We start from the raw sequence: 20,284 nt of genomic DNA, 5'->3' as shown, positions 1-20,284 counted from the left end.
GAATGCATTGGGATATCTACCCCAAGCCACTGTATTTCAAGCTGAGGCTATCAATGATCACTTTACACAAACACACGAAGACAAAATTAAAAGGTGTTCGTTTTATTTTTGTGTTTAGGACTAAATCAAATTGTGTACAGAGAATTAGTGCGAGCAGTGTTTGGAAACATGCACGCGCGCACACACACACACACACACACACTCAATTTTCTTCACAGAGCAAAACTCACTAACGCAAGTGCTCTTGTACAAATAAAATGAGACAAAAACACTCACATTCCACTCACACTCCTGTGCACACACCAAGTGGTCATCTTAACAATGGAGAACATAAAATGGACCACAACATGTCATGTATGGCAGCGCACAGCCCAATCAGAAGGTTTGGTTTTGATCCCTAATGAGTTAACATGAGGTTGACCAGTTGGTGTAGGGCTGAGCTGCAGTAGAGCACCACATCCTGTCTATCTGGATCCTCCACAGGAGACAGGATAAAAAACACAACTCGTCTGAAATGACATGTGGACAGAATCTGCTAATAGCAAAAAGGTGTTCAAAAAAGTGATCAGTCAACATGTTTTACACCAGGGTTCCAGTCAATTCAGCATCATTCAGTAAAGGGAAATTCTATTTCACAATTATTGTACTTCTTTTAATGGAAGCATTTCATTGTTTAATTGAAATTCCAATAACCCTCCATGACATCACTGAATGGATAATGAATGGAGCCTAACCCTGTACACATCCTATCCCTCCAGACGGGTTTAATCCCTTCATAACAACGGCTGAGGTGAAGAAACTTCAGTCACAGTGGAAACGTTATGGCATAAATATGCATCAACAAACTGCTGGCTCATAGGGTTATCTGATTATTCTATTCAGCAAAGTCCACTGATATTTATCTCATCTGAAATCTAAGGGAAAAAAAGACATACATCTTAAATATCACAATTTTCAAGTTGTTTTTCTTCAACAAATACCAATATATTAAACCAAAGTGTACATATTTCATATTAGTATCAAAAGGGTTATATACTGTAGGTTTGTAAGTATGAAAACAGAAAAGCATAATAGCTGAATGGTTTGGAGTTCTGGAGAATAGTTTCTTGCTCCCTGTCAGGCAAGTCTTAGTCTGGGTTTGTTCAGTCAATAACATCAACAACCAGTGTTGAGTAACCACCACTACACACTAAGGTCCCGGTTCATGGCCCATATCCCCTTCCCCTTCTATTTTCACACACCTGAAAGGAGCTCTGTAGGTAACCCTTCATCAGCAACACAGCGCACACCAAGCACGTTTCTAGGGCCGAGGAGTTGGAGGATTGCAGCAGTTATAGAGGGAGAAGATACTCGGGTGAAAAACTTGAGCGTGTCTGTTCCTTGTTTCTGAGATCTACCTTTGGCAAACGTTTTAAATCAAACTGTTGATTTCCCCCTCCATGATTGCAGCTCCCTTCAACAGTAGTGACTCTCTGGTCTCACAGTCCTTGACCTGCTAGCCGGCGCTCTGCTAGTCAGAGAGGCTTATTTGGAAAACACAACTGTACAATAAATGTGTGTGTACAAACGACTGGCATTTAAAGTTCTGCCTCAAAAGGAGCGTTGATATAATCGATCCTATTTACTCCTAACTAACAAATTTCACATGACTGTGTGACCTAAAGACAGGCAAATCAAATCAAAACAGCTTGTTTAATTGCATAGAAAAAGTATTCTACAAAAGGGTTCAATAACAAGCAAGCTGGGCCTCTCGAGTGGCGCAGTGGTCTAAGGCACTGCATCGCAGTGCTAGCTGTGCCACTAGAGATTCTGGGTTCAAGTCCAGGCTCTGTCGCAGCCGGCCGCGACTGGGAGACCCATGGGGCGGCGCACAATTGGCCCAGCGTCGTCCGGGTTAGGGGAGGGTTTGGTCGGTAGGGATGTCCTTGTCCCATCGCTCACAAGCGACTCCTGTGGCGGGCCGGGCGCAATGCGTATGGTGTTTCCTCCGACACATCAGTGAGGCTGGCTTCTGGGTTAAGTGGGCATTGTGTCAAGAAGCAGCTTGGTTGGGTTGTGTTTCGGAGGACGCACGGCTCTCGACCTTCGCCTCTCCCGAGTCCGAACGGGAGTTGCAGCGATGAGACAAGACTAACTACCAATTAGATACCACGAAATTGGGGAGAAAAAGGGGTAAACAAAATCAAGAAAATAACAAGCAAGCTGATGTATGAGCCTGAGAAATGAAACTTCTCTTCATGGGAATAAAAGAATAACAGAGACAAGTATGGGTATCACACATTTAAGCAAACATGTAAACAGGGTGGAAATGATATTGGTGCTGGACACTCCCATAACAGAATCTGGGCACCTCTTGGACCATGGGGAGCCACATACATTATTGTATGAACATTAGTCCAGCCCATTGTTTTAGGCACCCCCAAGAGTCAAGCTATGAGTCCAACCTGAATGTAACCCCATACATCAATAATAGTAAAAATTAAAGACATCAACTGCCTTCCCGGCAACAATAGCTTAAAGTATTCATAACTGGTAAAAAATTCAATATAAAACACTAAAACATTAAAAACAAAACGCAACACAAAAAACCCATGTAGAAAGCTGAAAATAACGTTGGGCTGTGTTTCGGTGTCTGCATGTGTGTGTGTTAGGCCTCGAAGCGTTTGGGGCAGACCATGGGGGCGAGCAGGGTCCACATGTAGAGGATGAGACAGACCCAGCAGGACGCCATCTTGATCCAGAACACAGACCAACTGCCATCCAGCAGCTTCTCTATCTTATGGTTGTCATAGCTACGGGAAAACAAACATAGCATACTCTTAGCTTTACACAACATTTTAATTAGTGGAATAAATAAAGACACAAAGTTTCCCTAGTAACTCTACTACTAACTGGGACCTAGTTAAAGTTTCCCCAGTAGGCTAACTCTTCTACGAACTGAAGCTATAATTAAAGTTCTCCAGTGACTCTTCTACGAACTGAAGCTATAATTAAAGTTCTCCAGTGACTCTTCTACGAACTGAAGCTATAATTAAAGTTCTCCAGTGACTCTTCTACGAACTGAAGCTATAATTAAAGTTCTCCAGTGACTATTCTACGAACTGAAGCTATAATTAGAGTTTACCAGTGACTATTCTACTAACTGAAGCTATAATTAAAGTTCTCCAGTGACTATTCTACTAACTGAAGCTATAATTAGAGTTTACCAGTGACTATTCTACTAACTGAAGCTATAATTAAAGTTCTCCAGTGACTATTCTACGAACTGAAGCTATAATTAAAGTTCTCCAGTGACTATTCTACGAACTGAAGCTATAATTAAAGTTCTCCAGTGACTCTTCTACTAACTGAAGCTATAATTAAAGTTCTCCAGTGACTATTCTACTAACTGAAGCTATAATTAAAGTTCTCCAGTGACTATTCTACGAACTGAAGCTATAACTAAAGTTCTCCAGTGACTATTCTACGAACTGAAGCTATAATTAAAGTTCTCCAGTGACTCTTCTACGAACTGAAGCTATAATTAAAGTTCTCCAGTGACTATTCTACGAACTGAAGCTATAATTAAAGTTCTCCAGTGACTATTCTACTAACTGAAGCTATAATTAAAGTTCTCCAGTGACTATTCTACGAACTGAAGCTATAATTAAAGTTCTCCAGTGACTCTTCTACGAACTGAAGCTATAATTAGAGTTTACCAGTAACTCTACTAGTAGTAAGGGTTTCCACAGTAACTCTACTAGTAGTAAGGGTTTCCACAGTAACTCTACTAGTAGTAAGGGTTTCCACAGTAACTCTACTAGTAGTAAGGGTTTCCACAGTAACTCTACTAGTCGTAAGGGTTTCCACAGTAACTCTACTAGTAGTAAGGGTTTCCACAGTAACTCTACTAGCAGCAAGAGTTTCCACAGTAACTCTACTAGTACTAAGAGTTTCACCAGTAACTCTACTAGTAGTAAGGGTTTCCACAGTAACTCTACTAGTAGTAAGGGTTTCCACAGTAACTCTACTAGTAGTAAGGGTTTTCACAGTAACTCTACTAGTAGTAAGGGTTTCCACAGTAACTCTACTAGTAGTAAGGGTTTTCACAGTAACTCTACTAGTAGTAAGGGTTTCCACAGTAACTCTACTAGTAGTAAGGGTTTCCACAGTAACTCTACTAGCAGCAAGAGTTTCCCCAGTAACTCTACTAGTAGTAAGGGTTTCCACAGTAACTCTACTAGCAGCAAGAGTTTCCCCAGTAACTCTACTAGTAGTAAGGGTTTCCACAGTAACTCTACTAGCAGCAAGAGTTTCCCCAGTAACTCTACTAGTAGTAAGAGTTTCCACAGTAACTCTACTAGTAGTAAGGGTTTCCACAGTAACTCTACTAGTAGTAAGGGTTTCCACAGTAACTCTACTAGTAGTAAGGGTTTCCACAGTAACTGCGCTAGTAGTAAGGGTTTCCACAGTAACTCTACTAGCAGTAAGAGTTTCCCCAGTAACTCTACTAGTAGTAAGGGTTTCCACAGTAACTCTACTAGTAGTAAGGGTTTCCACAGTAACTCTACTAGTAGTAAGGGTTTCCACAGTAACTCTACTAGTAGTAAGAGTTTCCACAGTAACTCTACTAGCAGCAAGAGTTTCCCCAGTAACTCTACTAGTAGTAAGGGTTTCCACAGTAACTCTACTAGCAGTAAGAGTTTCCCCAGTAACTCTACTAGTAGTAAGGGTTTTCACAGTAACTCTACTAGTAGTAAGGGTTTCCACAGTAACTCTACTAGTAGTAAGGGTTTTCACAGTAACTCTACTAGTAGTAAGGGTTTCCACAGTAACTCTACTAGCAGCAAGAGTTTCCCCAGTAACTCTACTAGTAGTAAGAGTTTCCACAGTAACTCTACTAGTAGTAAGGGTTTCCACAGTAACTCTACTAGTAGTAAGGGTTTCCACAGTAACTCTACTAGCAGCAAGAGTTTCCCCAGTAACTCTACTAGCAGTAAGAGTTTCCACAGTAACTCTACTAGTAGTAAGGGTTTCCACAGTAACTCTACTAGTAGTAAGGGTTTCCACAGTAACTCTACTAGTAGTAAGGGTTTCCACAGTGACTGCGCTAGTAGTAAGGGTTTCCACAGTAACTCTACTAGCAGTAAGAGTTTCCCCAGTAACTCTACTAGTAGTAAGGGTTTCCACAGTAACTCTACTAGTAGTAAGGGTTTCCACAGTAACTCTACTAGTAGTAAGGGTTTCCACAGTAACTCTACTAGTAGTAAGGGTTTCCACAGTAACTCTACTAGTAGTAAGGGTTTCCACAGTAACTCTACTAGTAGTAAGGGTTTCCACAGTAACTCTACTAGTCGTAAGGGTTTCCACAGTAACTCTACTAGTAGTAAGGGTTTCCACAGTAACTCTACTAGCAGCAAGAGTTTCCACAGTAACTCTACTAGTAGTAAGGGTTTCCACAGTAACTCTACTAGCAGCAAGAGTTTCCCCAGTAACTCTACTAGCAGTAAGAGTTTCCACAGTAACTCTACTAGTAGTAAGGGTTTCCACAGTAACTCTACTAGTAGTAAGGGTTTCCACAGTAACTCTACTAGTAGTAAGGGTTTCCACAGTGACTGCGCTAGTAGTAAGGGTTTCCACAGTAACTCTACTAGCAGTAAGAGTTTCCCCAGTAACTCTACTAGTAGTAAGGGTTTCCACAGTAACTCTACTAGTAGTAAGGGTTTCCACAGTAACTCTACTAGTAGTAAGGGTTTCCACAGTAACTCTACTAGTAGTAAGGGTTTCCACAGTAACTCTACTAGTAGTAAGGGTTTCCACAGTAACTCTACTAGTAGTAAGGGTTTCCACAGTAACTGCGCTAGTAGTAAGGGTTTCCACAGTAACTCTACTAGCAGTAAGAGTTTCCCCAGTAACTCTACTAGTAGTAAGGGTTTCCACAGTAACTCTACTAGTAGTAAGGGTTTCCACAGTAACTCTACTAGTAGTAAGGGTTTCCACAGTAACTCTACTAGTAGTAAGAGTTTCCACAGTAACTCTACTAGCAGCAAGAGTTTCCCCAGTAACTCTACTAGTAGTAAGGGTTTCCACAGTAACTCTACTAGCAGTAAGAGTTTCCCCAGTAACTCTACTAGTAGTAAGGGTTTTCACAGTAACTCTACTAGTAGTAAGGGTTTCCACAGTAACTCTACTAGTAGTAAGGGTTTCCACAGTAACTCTACTAGCAGCAAGAGTTTCCCCAGTAACTCTACTAGTAGTAAGAGTTTCCACAGTAACTCTACTAGTAGTAAGGGTTTCCACAGTAACTCTACTAGTAGTAAGGGTTTCCACAGTAACTCTACTAGCAGCAAGAGTTTCCCCAGTAACTCTACTAGCAGTAAGAGTTTCCACAGTAACTCTACTAGTAGTAAGGGTTTCCACAGTAACTCTACTAGTAGTAAGGGTTTCCACAGTAACTCTACTAGTAGTAAGGGTTTCCACAGTGACTGCGCTAGTAGTAAGGGTTTCCACAGTAACTCTACTAGCAGTAAGAGTTTCCCCAGTAACTCTACTAGTAGTAAGGGTTTCCACAGTAACTCTACTAGTAGTAAGGGTTTCCACAGTAACTCTACTAGTAGTAAGGGTTTCCACAGTAACTCTACTAGTAGTAAGGGTTTCCACAGTAACTCTACTAGTAGTAAGGGTTTCCACAGTAACTCTACTAGTAGTAAGGGTTTCCACAGTAACTCTACTAGTCGTAAGGGTTTCCACAGTAACTCTACTAGTAGTAAGGGTTTCCACAGTAACTCTACTAGCAGCAAGAGTTTCCACAGTAACTCTACTAGTAGTAAGGGTTTCCACAGTAACTCTACTAGTAGTAAGGGTTTCCACAGTAACTCTACTAGTAGTAAGGGTTTCCACAGTAACTCTACTAGTAGTAAGGGTTTCCACAGTAACTCTACTAGTAGTAAGAGTTTCACCAGTAACTCTACTAGTAGTAAGGGTTTCCACAGTAACTCTACTAGTAGTAAGAGTTTCACCAGTAACTCTACTAGTAGTAAGGGTTTCCACAGTAACTCTACTAGTAGTAAGGGTTTCCACAGTAACTCTACTAGTAGTAAGGGTTTTCACAGTAACTCTACTAGTAGTAAGGGTTTCCACAGTAACTCTACTAGTAGTAAGGGTTTTCACAGTAACTCTACTAGTAGTAAGGGTTTCCACAGTAACTCTACTAGTAGTAAGGGTTTCCACAGTAACTCTACTAGCAGCAAGAGTTTCCCCAGTAACTCTACTAGTAGTAAGGGTTTCCACAGTAACTCTACTAGCAGCAAGAGTTTCCCCAGTAACTCTACTAGTAGTAAGAGTTTCCACAGTAACTCTACTAGTAGTAAGGGTTTCCACAGTAACTCTACTAGTAGTAAGGGTTTCCACAGTAACTCTACTAGTAGTAAGGGTTTCCACAGTAACTGCGCTAGTAGTAAGGGTTTCCACAGTAACTCTACTAGCAGTAAGAGTTTCCCCAGTAACTCTACTAGTAGTAAGGGTTTCCACAGTAACTCTACTAGTAGTAAGGGTTTCCACAGTAACTCTACTAGTAGTAAGGGTTTCCACAGTAACTCTACTAGTAGTAAGAGTTTCCACAGTAACTCTACTAGCAGCAAGAGTTTCCCCAGTAACTCTACTAGTAGTAAGGGTTTCCACAGTAACTCTACTAGCAGTAAGAGTTTCCCCAGTAACTCTACTAGTAGTAAGGGTTTTCACAGTAACTCTACTAGTAGTAAGGGTTTCCACAGTAACTCTACTAGTAGTAAGGGTTTCCACAGTAACTCTACTAGCAGCAAGAGTTTCCCCAGTAACTCTACTAGTAGTAAGAGTTTCCACAGTAACTCTACTAGTAGTAAGGGTTTCCACAGTAACTCTACTAGTAGTAAGGGTTTCCACAGTAACTCTACTAGCAGCAAGAGTTTCCCCAGTAACTCTACTAGCAGTAAGAGTTTCCACAGTAACTCTACTAGTAGTAAGGGTTTCCACAGTAACTCTACTAGTAGTAAGGGTTTCCACAGTAACTCTACTAGTAGTAAGGGTTTCCACAGTGACTGCGCTAGTAGTAAGGGTTTCCACAGTAACTCTACTAGCAGTAAGAGTTTCCCCAGTAACTCTACTAGTAGTAAGGGTTTCCACAGTAACTCTACTAGTAGTAAGGGTTTCCACAGTAACTCTACTAGTAGTAAGGGTTTCCACAGTAACTCTACTAGTAGTAAGGGTTTCCACAGTAACTCTACTAGCAGCAAGAGTTTCCACAGTAACTCTACTAGTAGTAAGGGTTTCCACAGTAACTCTACTAGTAGTAAGGGTTTCCACAGTAACTCTACTAGTAGTAAGAGTTTCACCAGTAACTATACTAGTAGTAAGGGTTTCCACAGTAACTCTACTAGCAGTAAGAGTTTCCCCAGTAACTCTACTAGTAGTAAGGGTTTCCACAGTAACTCTACTAGTAGTAAGGGTTTCCACAGTAACTCTACTAGTAGTAAGGGTTTCCACAGTAACTCTACTAGTAGTAAGGGTTTCCACAGTAACTCTACTAGTAGTAAGAGTTTCCACAGTAACTCTACTAGTAGTAAGGGTTTCCACAGTAACTCTACTAGTAGTAAGAGTTTCCCCAGTAACTCTACTAGTAGTAAGGGTTTCCACAGTAACTCTACTAGTAGTAAGAGTGTCCCCAGTAACTCTACTAGTAGTAAGGGTTTCCACAGTAACTCTACTAGCAGTAAGAGTTTCCCCAGTATCTATACTAGTAGTAAGAGTTTCCCCAGTAACTCTACTAGTAGTAAGGGTTTCCACAGTAACTCTACTAGTAGTAAGGGTTTCCACAGTAACTCTACTAGTAGTAAGAGTTTCCACAGTAACTCTACTAGTAGTAAGGGTTTCCACAGTAACTCTACTAGTAGTAAGAGTTTCCCCAGTAACTCTACTAGTAGTAAGGGTTTCCACAGTAACTCTACTAGTAGTAAGGGTTTCCACAGTAACTCTACTAGTAGTAAGGATTTCCACAGTAACTCTACTAGTAGTAAGGGTTTCCACAGTAACTCTGCTACTTACTGGAACCAGTTTGTGACAGTCATCATGACGTAGAGTGAACCCAGGAAGAAGACAAAGTGGAAGTAGGGGTAGCTGTAGATGGTTCCCTGTCTCTCATCATATAAAACATTTTGTCCTCCTCCAGTCTGCTCCTCATCATAGTCATCTGGACAACACAACCACAACAACACAGCAACGTTATTATGACCTTACATCATAGTCTCAACCACAACAACACAGCAACGTTATTACGACCTTACATCATAGTCACAACCACAACATCACAGCAAAGTTATTACAATCTTACATCATAACCACAACTTCACAGCGTCATTATTACAACCTTACATCATATTCATAACCACAACATCACAGCAACGTTATTATGACCTTACATCATAGTCACAACCACAACATCACAGCAACGTTATTACGACCTTACATCATAACCACAACCACAAAATCACAGCAACGTTATTACGACCTTACATCATAGTCACAACACAATCACAACCACCCCACCCCTGGTCTCGGTGTCCAGTTTCTATGTGGCAATAGTATATGTCCCAGGGGGCTAGGGTCAGTCTGTCCTATCTGGTGTAATTCTCCTGTTTAATCTGGTGTCCTGTGTGACCTTAGGTATGCTCCCTCTAATTCTCCCCATCCCATCCCTCTCTCTTTCTCTCTCTCCCCTCCTGGAGTACCTGAGCCCTAGGACCATGCCTCAGGACTACCTGGCCTGACAACTCCTGGCTGACTCTGTCCCCAGTCCCCCTGGTCGTGCTGCTGATTCAATTTCTGCTGTTCTGCCTGTGGCTATGGAACCCTGACCTGTTCACCGGTCGTGCTACCTTGTCCCGGACCTGCTGTTTTGACCTTCTCTCTCTCTTCCTCTCTCTATACCGCACCTGCTGTCTCGACTTCTGAATGCTCGGCTATGAAAAGCCAACTGACATTTACTCCTGAGGTACTGACCTGTTGCACCCTCTATAACCACTGTGATTATTATTTGACCCTGCTGGTCATCTAGGAACGTTTGAACATCTTGAAGAACGATCTGGCCTTAATGACAATGTACTCTTATCATCTTCACCCGGCACAGCCAAAAGAGGACTGGCCACCACACAGAGTCTGGTTCCTCTCTAGGTTTCTTCCTAGGTTCATGCCTGTCTAGGGAATTTTTCATCTGCATTGCTTGCTCTTTGGGGTTTTAGGCTGGGTTTCTGTATCAGCACTTTGTGACGACTGCTGATGTTAAAAGGGCTTTATAAATGCATTTGACTGATTGATCACAGCAACTTAATTACGACCTTACATCAATCAACACAACCACAACACCACAGCAACATTACATATAACTCTTATGATGAAAAGAAAACCGTTGTTAAAATCATTATTATCATCACGATAAACTCAGCTCTATCCAATAAAACTCTCACTAATATTCCTGTTTTCCTTCCTTTTTCCTGGTCTCTAACCTCTATATTTCTCTCTCTCCGCTTTGCAGGACAGGAAACTCTCTGAAAATTACTATGTCTACTGAGAAGGGCTTAAGTTTTTTTTTAAATCAAATGTATTGTTCTTAACTGTACACTTGTTATTCTCCCCCCCCCAAATATCTGTATAATACATTCATAAATGAAGTGACATGCTCTGCGCTGTTATTTCCCTGGCTGCAGTGCTGCTTTACCCCACCAGAGAGCAGCTGCAGCCTTCCCTCAGTTCTACTACTACTACTATCTGACTAGTCTATCTCCAACCAGTCATAGTCTCCTCCTGGTAACACTGACATCATTTCTGTTTACTGACCAATGCTGTTCCTGCATCTTTACTGTTACTATGTGTATGGAGAATATACAAGAACACTGCCTGTTTCTGGTGGTGTTACAGTAGTACAGTAGAATACTGAGAGAATATACAGAAAGCAGTGAGAGAAGGAGAAAGAGAGGGAGAGAACGAATATGTTTGTGTTTACCTGTGTCATCTCCAAAGCAGAAACAGCAGCGCGCTCTCTGCCGGATTGAGGTGAGTTAGTACTTGTACAGGAATGTATCAACTAATCAACTATACATAGCCCTTACACTAAACGCACACGTGCACACCAGAGCATGTGAGCCGAGCTGGAGCGGAGCGAGGAGTTCAGTGTGCCAAATTCGACTGGAGCCCAGAGTGAGTTTCCCAAAGGCTGGAGGGTCTGCCTTTTCGCCCGCTCCAGTAGCACTCACTTCACTTCACGAGCTCAGGGCATTCCGGGGCGGCAGGGTAGCCAAGTGGTTAGAGTGTTGGACTAATAACCGAAAGGTCGCAAGTTGAAATCCCCGAGCTGACATGGTACAAATCTGTCGTTCTGCCCCTGAACAGGCAGTTAACCCACTGTTCCTAGGCCGTCATTGAAAATAAGAAATTGTTCTTAACTGACTTGCCTAGTTAAATAAAGGTAAAAAATAATAATAATCCTGGCCCAGCATGCATTTCTAGTCCACTTGTGTGCTGCTATAGCCCCTTTCTTTAGCTACTGTCATGGAGTTCACTAAATATTTTCATAAAGAAACTGATAAAACACACAGAGATGTTCGATCAGCTTCAAGTCCAGGCTCTGGCTGGGCCTCTCAAGGGCATTCAGAGACTTGTCACGAGGCCACTCCTGCGTTGTCTTGGCTGTGTGCTTAGGGTGGTTGTCCTGTTGGAAGGTGAACCGGTGCTCTGGAGCAGGTTTTCATCAAGGATCTCTCCCTACTTTGCTCCATTCATCTTTGCCTCGATCCTGACTAGTCTCCAAGTCCCTGCCGCTGAAAAACTTCCCCACAGCATGATGCTGCCACCATCATGCTTCACCGTAGGGATGGTGCCAGGTTTCCTCCAGATGTGACACTTGGCATTCAGGCCAAAGAGTTTAATCTTGGTTTCATCAGACCAGAGAATCTTGTTTCTCATGGTCTGAGAGTCTTTAGGTGCCTTTTGGCAAACTCCAAGCGAGCTGTCATGTGCTTTTATTGAGGAGTGGCTTCCGTCTCTGGCCACTCTACCATAAAAGCCTGATTGGTGGAGTGCTGCAGAGATGGTTGACCTTCTGGAATGTTCTCCCATCTCCACATAGGAACTCTAGAGCTCTGTCAGAGTGACGATAGAGTTCTTGGTAACCTCCCTGACCAAGGCCCTTCTCCCTCAATTGCTCAGTTTGGCCAGGCAGCCAGCTCTCGGAAGAGTCTTGGTGGTTCCAAACTTCTTCCATTTAAGAATGATGGAGGCCACTGTGTTCTTGGGGACCTTCAACACTGCAGAAATGTTTTGATACAGTTCCCCAGATCTGTGCCTTGACACAATCCTGTCTCGGAGCTCTACGAACAATTGCTTTGACCTCAAGGCTTGGTTTTTGCTCTGACATGCACTGTCAACTGTGGGACCTTATATAGACAGGTGTGTGCCTTTCCAAATCATGTCCAATCAATTTAATTTACCACAGTTGGACTCTAATCAAGTTGTAGAAACATCTCAAGGATGATCAATGGAAACAGAATGCACCTGAGCTCAATTTCAAGTCTCATAGCAAAGAGTCTGAATACTTATGTAAATAAGGTCTTTCTGTTTTTATTTTTTATACATTTGCAAATATTTATAAAAACCTGTGTTTGCTTTGTCATTATGGGTTATTGTGTGTAAATTGATGAGGAACATTTTTTATTTAATCCATTTTAAATTAAGTCTGTAAAGTAACAAAACGTGGAAAAAGTTAAGGGGTCTGAATACTTTCCAAAGGCACTGTATATGCTTATCAAGAGCCTTGCTTATATATGCTGTATATGCTAAGACATGTAGCCTATTTGAAATGATGAGCACTTCTGACAGTCACAGTTTGTTGTTTATTAAAATATTTTTCATTCAAATCATATGGTTTGGTTCCAATACTTCAAAACCAAATGGTAGGTCCAGGTAGTCACAATAATAGATGGTGTTGGTTAAATGGTGATTTTAGTGAATTTGAATTTGGAGCCGCATTTTTTTTCCCTGTGAGTGAGGAGGGGGATTCCGACCGCTCAACTCTGCCCACATACTCTGGTGCAGACACACACACAGCTGTTGAAAAATTGTGTGTGATTGGCTGGACCACAAATAACTGGAAAAATGTATTCTGACAGATCTGTAATGTGTGTGTGTGTGTGTTCGTGGATGGTCTTACTTCAGTCTCAGGCACGCTGTTCCTAATCACACGCATCGCTGCAGAGCTCCGTCTGGTGGTGGACGTCAAACTACACACACACACACACACACACACACACACACACACACACACACACACACACACACACACACACACACACACACACCGATTACAAATCTGTCAGAAGACATTTTCTAGGCTGAGGTATTTGGAAAAAGCCACGGAATGGTTTTGTAATACCATCAATACCATGGAAACAATTTCTTTGAAGTGTTGAATTCCATTTGAATTCTACCTTTAAAGTAAATACCTGCAGTCAACTTTTGTAAACTTTATAAAAAAATAACATTGTGTTTTTTCATATCACCTGTCACATTATTATGAAGCTTACAGTAGTCCCCAGTCACATGTCACGTGGTGTTTGTTTACAAGCACACAACAACGAGAGACCGGAGCCTTGTGAGTCACTCACTGTTGTGCAACATGTGTCAGGTGATCTAATTACAGTATGGATTTCACAACTAAATTGCCAGCTAGATATCTCACAACTATTAAGTTAACTGTCTAAAATGTGCTAAATGCTCTGCAGTTGTGTATTGGTTTGCAAATTTAGTAGCTTGTTAGCTATCTAGCTAAGTGGTTAGCTTCTTCCAAATTCAAGCATTTGCTTGGTAACAGCAGAGAATCCCCTCTTGGATCAAGAGCCTTGCTGGCTAATATTTGTTTTGTGTGTGCAGCAAACCGTGAGTAGCATTTTTGAGTGACTTGTATAGGTTAGAAACTGTACAAAATGTTTGCAATCCACTCGTTATCATTGCATTTACTTAGCATTCTCTATGGGATTTTATATGTACTTGTTAGCATCGCTAACCTTAGGATTACAGAGTATCAGTGGGGTTTGAAAGCAGCGCCCCTTGTGTTCAGTGCTGGTATTACAGAATATCCCAGGAATGGCACACGGTCGGTATGAAGGCATGACAATCTGGATACCGCCCAAGCCTACATTTTTCCATAAATTTCTGGTTTAGAATAGCTGAAGTCTTTCATAGAGATGAACACAGGATAAGCTGTATGCCTGAGCTTAATGTGAAACACATGTGGACACCCTCACTACAAATTCAGGCTATCACACACACCCTCTCAACAGATTCAGCCAATCACAAGAACCCTCTCAACAGCCCCAGCCAATCAGAAACAATCTCACTTTTCCTCCAGTCAATAACAAATTACCTCACTGCAAAAAGTCTAAAAACACAGCCCCCTCTCCTCTCTGGACAGATCTAAAAACAGGGGATAGGTGAAAGCAACACGGGGTGTGTGTCTTACCAGGAGTAGAGCACACAGCCGAACAGGATGACAGTTCCCACTCCTGTTACGATCCTCTTGTCGCTCTCTGAACCAGAGTTGAAAGGGAACACACACACTGTCGTATTCACCCCATTAACCTCCAACACTATACAGAGAAAGAGGGAGAGAGAAAGAAGAGTAATAAGAGGATGATGTTAATACTGTAAGAGGCACATTGGGCCAAACAGAGCATAGCATTCATGGAGGCATTTAAAGTGTAAATTAACAAAATGCAAACACATGAAACCTGTTAATAGGCAATTCATATAGGCAATGAAACACTAGAACGCTATGGGCTGAGCCTCCGGTATACTTACTCTCTTTGGGCTTGCTGGAGAAGGCTGAGAAGGTGAGGTACATGACGTACACACTGATCACTCCTGGCTGGAGCAGGCCAGACTTAGGCTGGACTGGAGGAGAACAGATGGACTGTTACTGTATGTGTGTGTGTCCCTGTTTGTGTGTGTGTGTGTGTGTGTGTGTGTGTGTGTGTGTGTGTGTGTGTGTGTACTCACGTCTCTGTATGAAGGGAGATATAGCCAGCATAGTGACTATGAAACAGAGGCTGCCGTTGACCCCCAGGAACACCTTGTTGAGCAGACAGGCCTGAGAGTGTGTGTAAAACAGAGCCATGAACACCACAGCTCCTACGGCGACACTGAACAACACCAAGGTGGCCAGAGCCAGCGCCCCATACCACAGACGGTTGTCCTTCACACCTGAACTCCTAAAGAGGGGGGACGAATAGGAGGAAGAGCGAGGAGGGAAGGATAGGAGGAAGAGAGAGGAGGAAAGGATGGGAGGAAGAAAGGGGGAGGGAAGGATGGGAGGAAGAGAGAGGAGGGAAGGATGGGAGGAAGAGAGGGGGAGGGAAGGATGGGAGGAAGAGAGAGGAGGGAGGGTGAGAGGGTGAGGGAAGGATGGGAGGAAGAGAGAGGAGGGAAGGATGGGAGGAAGAGCGATGAGGGAAGGATGGGAGGAAGATAGGGGGAGGGAAGGATGGGAGGAAGAGAGAGGAGGGAAGGATGGGAGGAAGAGAGAGGAGGGAAGGATGGGAGGAAGAGAGGTGGAGGGAAGGATGGGAGGAAGAGAGAGGAGGGAAGGATGGGAGGAAGAGAGGGGGAGGGAAGGATGGGAGGAACAGAGGGGGAGGGAAGGATGGGAGGAAGAGAGAGGAGGGAAGGATTGGAGGAAGAGGGGGAGGGAAGGATGGGAGGAAGAGAGGGGGAGGGAAGGATGGGAGGAAGAGAGAGGGGGAGGTAGGGTAAGAAAAATAGAGGAAGAGAGAGGGGGTGGTAGGGTAAGGAAAATAGAGGAAGAGAGAGGGGGAGGTAGGGTAAGGAAAATAGAGGAAGAGAGAGGGGGAGGTAGGGTAAGGAAATGAGAGGAAGAGAGAGAGGAGATTGCTATATTTTATTCCTGAGGATACTAAAAGACAGGTGTAGGGTTGCTGGCAGATTTTCCACATTCGTAGTACTTTTACTCAGGCAAGCCGACCAGAGCGTCCCCTCCACCCAGGCACACACACAAAAATACATTCCCAGTTAGTGAAAATATAAAAACAACCTTTAAAATGGTCCCCTTTCATGCTAATTGCTACTGTGTGTGTGTGTGTGTGTGTGTGCGTGTCTCAGAGGGGAGAGGAAACTGTGAGCATACCCTCCTCTGCCATGTGCATCCTGTCTGAAAACTGGACACTGACCAACCCCTCCCTTGTCCCGTATACCACAAGACTCTCTCTCTCCCTCTGTTCCTCTCTCTATCCCTCTGTTTCTCTCTCCCTTTGTTTCTCTCAATTCAATTTCAATTTATTGCCATGGGAAACATATGTTTACATATGCCAAAGCAAGTGAAATAGATAATTAACAAAAGTGAAATAAACAATAAAAAGTGAACAGTAAATATTACACTTACAAAAGTTCCAAAAGAATAAAGACATTTCAAATGTCATATTATATCCATATACTGTCAAGTGTTGTAACGATGTGCAAATAGTTAAAGCACAAAAGGAGAAATAAATAAACACAAATATGGGTTGTATTTACAATGGTGTTTGTTCTTCACTGGTTGTCCTTTTCTTGTGGCAACAGGTCACAAATCTTGCTGCTGTGTTTGCACACAAATTGGATTTGTTTTCGAAATCTTTGTGGGTCTGCGCAATCTGAGGGAAATATGTGTCTCTAATATGGTCATACATTTGGCAGGAGGTTAGGAAGAGCAGCTCAGTTTCCATCTCATTTTGTGGGCAGTGTGCACATAGCCTGTCTTCTCTTGAGAATCAGGTCTGCCTTTGGCGGTCTACGTAGTCAAATATTTCCGTAATTTTGGGTCAGTCACAGTGGTCAGGTACTCTGCCACTGTGTACTCTCTGTTTAGGGCCAAATAACATTCTAGTTTGCTCAGTTTTTTTGTAAATTCTTTCCAATCTGTCAAGTAATTATCTTTTTGCTTTCTTATGATTTGGTTGGGTCTAGTGTTGCTGCCCTGGGGCTCTGTGGGGTCTGTTTGTGTTTGTGAACAGAGCCCCAGGACCAGCTTGCGTCGTATGGTAATTTCGTAAAAGGCCAATTTGACATTTGCTCAGTACATCGTTTTCGCTGAGAAAATGTACCAGTCTTGTCAAGATTGTCGATAGGAACGGACCAAGGCGCAGCTTGAGTTGAGTTCCACATACTTTATTACACAGTGAAACTACAAAAACAATAAACATAACACGACCGTGAAAGCCGTAGTGCTCAAAACACTAACACAAACAATATCCCACAAAACAGGTGGGAATAAACTTAAGTATGATCCCTAACTAGAGACAACGATAATCAGCTGCCTCTAATTGGGAACCATACCAAAACACCAACACAGAAATATAACAACTAGAACACCCCCGAGTCACGCCCTGACCTAAAACACCACAGAGAACGCCGAGGGCTCTCTATGGTCAGGGCGTGACAAGTCTGCTGTTAATGATAATGCAGAGGATTTCCCCAAGGTTGCGGTTGACGCATATCCCCTGGTAGTTAATGGGGTCAAATTTGGGGTGATCAGTCCTTGGTTCCAAATATTGGGGAAGATGCCAGAGCTGAGGATGATGTTAAAGAGTTTAAGTACAGCCAATTGGAATTTGTGGTCTGTATATTTTATAATTTAATTTAGGATACCATCAACACCACAGGCCTTTTTGGGTTGGAGGGCTTGTATTTTGTCCTGTAGTTCATTCAATGTAATTGGACAATCCAGTGGGTTCTGGTAGTCTTGAATAGTTGTTTCTAAGATTTGTATTTGATCATGTACAGTTGAAGTCGGAAGTTAACATACAATTAGGTTGGGGTCATTAAAACTCATTTTGCAACCACTCCACAAATTTCTTGTTAACAAACTATAGTTTTGGCAAGTCGGTTAGGACATCTACTTTGTGCATGACACAAATGATTTTCCCAACAATTGTTTACAGACAGATTATTTCACTTATAAATCACTGTATCACAATTCCAGTGGGTCAGAAGATAAGCTAAGCTAAGATAGGCTAAGTTGACTGTGCCTTCAAACAGCTTGGAAAATTCCAGAAAATGATGTCATGACGTTAGAATCTTCTGATAAGCTAATTGGCATAATTTGAGTCAATTGGAGGTGTACCTGTGGATGTATTTCAAGGCCTACCTTCAAACTCAGTGCCTCTTTGCATGACATCATGGGAAAATCAGAAGAAATCAGCCAAGACCTCAGAAAACAAATTGTAGACCTCCACAAGTCTGGTTCATCCTTGGGAGCAATTTCCAAATACCCGAAGGTACCACGTTCATCTGTACAAACAATAGTATGCAAGTATAAACACCATGGGACCATGCAGCCATCATACCGCTCAGGAAGGAGACGCGTTCTGCCTCCTAGAGATGAATGTACTTTGTCGCGAAAAGTGCCAATCAATCCCAGAACAACAGCAAAGGACCTTGTGAAGATGCTGGAGAAAACAGGTACAAAAGTATCTATATCCACAGTAAAACAAGTCCTATATCGACATAACATGAAAGGCCGCTCAGTAAGGAAGAAGCCACTGCTCCAAAAACGCCATAAAAAAAGACAGACTGCAGTTTGCAACTGCACATGGGGACAAAGATCGTACTTTTTGGAGAAATGTCCTCTGGTCTGATGAAACAAAAATATAACTGTTTGGCCATAATGACCATTGTTATGTTTAGAGGAAAAATGGGGAGGCTTTCAAGCCGAAGAACACCATCCCAACCGTGAAGCACGGGGGTGGCAGCATCATGTTGTGGGGGTGCTTTGCTGCAGGAGGGACTGGTGCACTTCACAAAATAGATGGCGTCATGAGGGAGGAAAATTATGTGGATATATTGAAGCAACATCTCAAGACATCAGGAACTTAAAGCTTGGTCGCAAATGGGTCTTCCAAAAGGACAATGACCCCAAGCATACTTCCAAATTTGAGGCAAAATGGCTTAAGGAAAACAAAATCAAGGTATTGGAGTGGCCATCACAAAGCGCTGACCTCCAGCCTATAGAAAATGTGTTGGCAGATCTGAAAAAGCGTGTGAGAGCAAGGAGACCTACAAACCTGACTCCGTTACACCAGCTTTGTCAGGAGGAATGGGCCAAAATTCACTCAACTTATTGTGGGAAGCTTGTGGAAGGCTACCCGAAACATTTAAACAAAGTTAAATCATTTAAAGGCAATGCTACCAAATACTAATTGAGTGTATGTAAACTTCTGACCCACTGGGAATGTGATGAAAGAAATAAAAGCTGAAATAAATCATTCTCTCTACTATTATTCTGACATTTCACATTCTTAAAATAAAGTGGTGATCCTAACTGACCTAAAACAGGGAATTTTTACCAGGATTAAATGTCAGGAATTGTGAAAAACTGAGTTTAAATGTATTTGGCTAAGGTGTATGTAAACTTCCGACTTCAACTGTATAGGTTTTTGCTGTTCTTTGTTATAAAGCCAAAAAGATTGTAGAAGTGTTTTTCCACACATCTCTGTTTTGGACAGATAACTCTGCGTGTTGTTTGTTTAGTTTTACAATTTTCCCAGAAGTGGTTAGATTCTATGGATTCTTCAAATATATTGAGCTGAGTTCTGAGATGCTGTTTCTTCTTTTTCCATAGTGTATTTCTGTATTGTTTTAGTGATTCACCATAGTGAAGGTGTAGGCTCAGGTTTTCTGGGTCTCTATGTTTTAGGTTGGACAGGTTTCTTTATTTCTTTCTTAGGTTTTTGCATTCTTCATCAAATCATTTGTCATTGTTAATTTTCTTAGGTTGTCTGCTTGACATTTTTAGATTTGTTAGGGAAGCTGAAAGGTCAAATATAGTGTTTATGTTTTCTACTGCCAAGTTCACAACTTCACTATTACAGTGAAATTGTCTAGAAAGGTTTGAATTTGTTGTTGCCTAATTGTTTTTTGCTAGATTTCCACACATCCTCACATCTATAACATTTCTTAATTTTATTCAGTTCCTTTGGCATTGATGCCTCATGTTTGAGCATAGCTCAAGTAGAGTGTGATTTTGCTGTGTTATGTTGTCATAGTTGTGTTTAGGTGGGCATATGGGGGAGGGAATGCTGTCACCTCCAGGTAGGTGTTTGTCCCCCTGTGTGCTTAGGGTTCTTGCCCAGTTCTGGCATTTAGGTCGCCACAGACTAGTATTAGCATACCCCCCAAATTAGCATAACCCCTGAGTCTGGTAGTCTGGTAAACTACCACCTGGTAGTTTGGTGGG

The 20,284-nt window shown here is 42.2% G+C and overlaps 1 protein-coding gene across 3 annotated transcripts in view; it reads right to left on the bottom strand.

Annotated features, from left to right (window-relative positions):
* Positions 1–86: 86 nt before the first annotated feature.
* Positions 87–20,284, bottom strand: part of serinc5 (serine incorporator 5) — a 54,788-nt gene continuing 34,590 nt past the window's right edge. For 2 of the 3 annotated variants that reach the window (XM_036979924.1, XM_036979923.1), the window contains 7 exons: positions 15,058–15,269; positions 14,860–14,952; positions 14,522–14,648; positions 13,214–13,283; positions 11,012–11,048; positions 9,058–9,202; positions 87–2,792 (listed from right to left, as the gene is read on the bottom strand). In XM_036979924.1, coding sequence (XP_036835819.1) covers positions 2,648–2,792; positions 9,058–9,202; positions 11,012–11,048; positions 13,214–13,283; positions 14,522–14,648; positions 14,860–14,952; positions 15,058–15,269 — 829 coding nt within the window. In that variant the 3' untranslated portion in view covers positions 87–2,647. The remainder of the gene's footprint in view (positions 2,793–9,057; positions 9,203–11,011; positions 11,049–13,213; positions 13,284–14,521; positions 14,649–14,859; positions 14,953–15,057; positions 15,270–20,284) is intronic. The other variant, XM_036979925.1, reaches the window with a different exon arrangement.

The sequence above is a fragment of the Oncorhynchus mykiss genome, chromosome 6, assembly GCF_013265735.2.
Source record: "Oncorhynchus mykiss isolate Arlee chromosome 6, USDA_OmykA_1.1, whole genome shotgun sequence".
Taxonomy (NCBI): domain Eukaryota; kingdom Metazoa; phylum Chordata; class Actinopteri; order Salmoniformes; family Salmonidae; genus Oncorhynchus; species Oncorhynchus mykiss.
The sequence above is the reverse complement of the archived record's forward strand: the minus strand, read 5'-3'. Positions and strand labels throughout refer to the sequence as shown.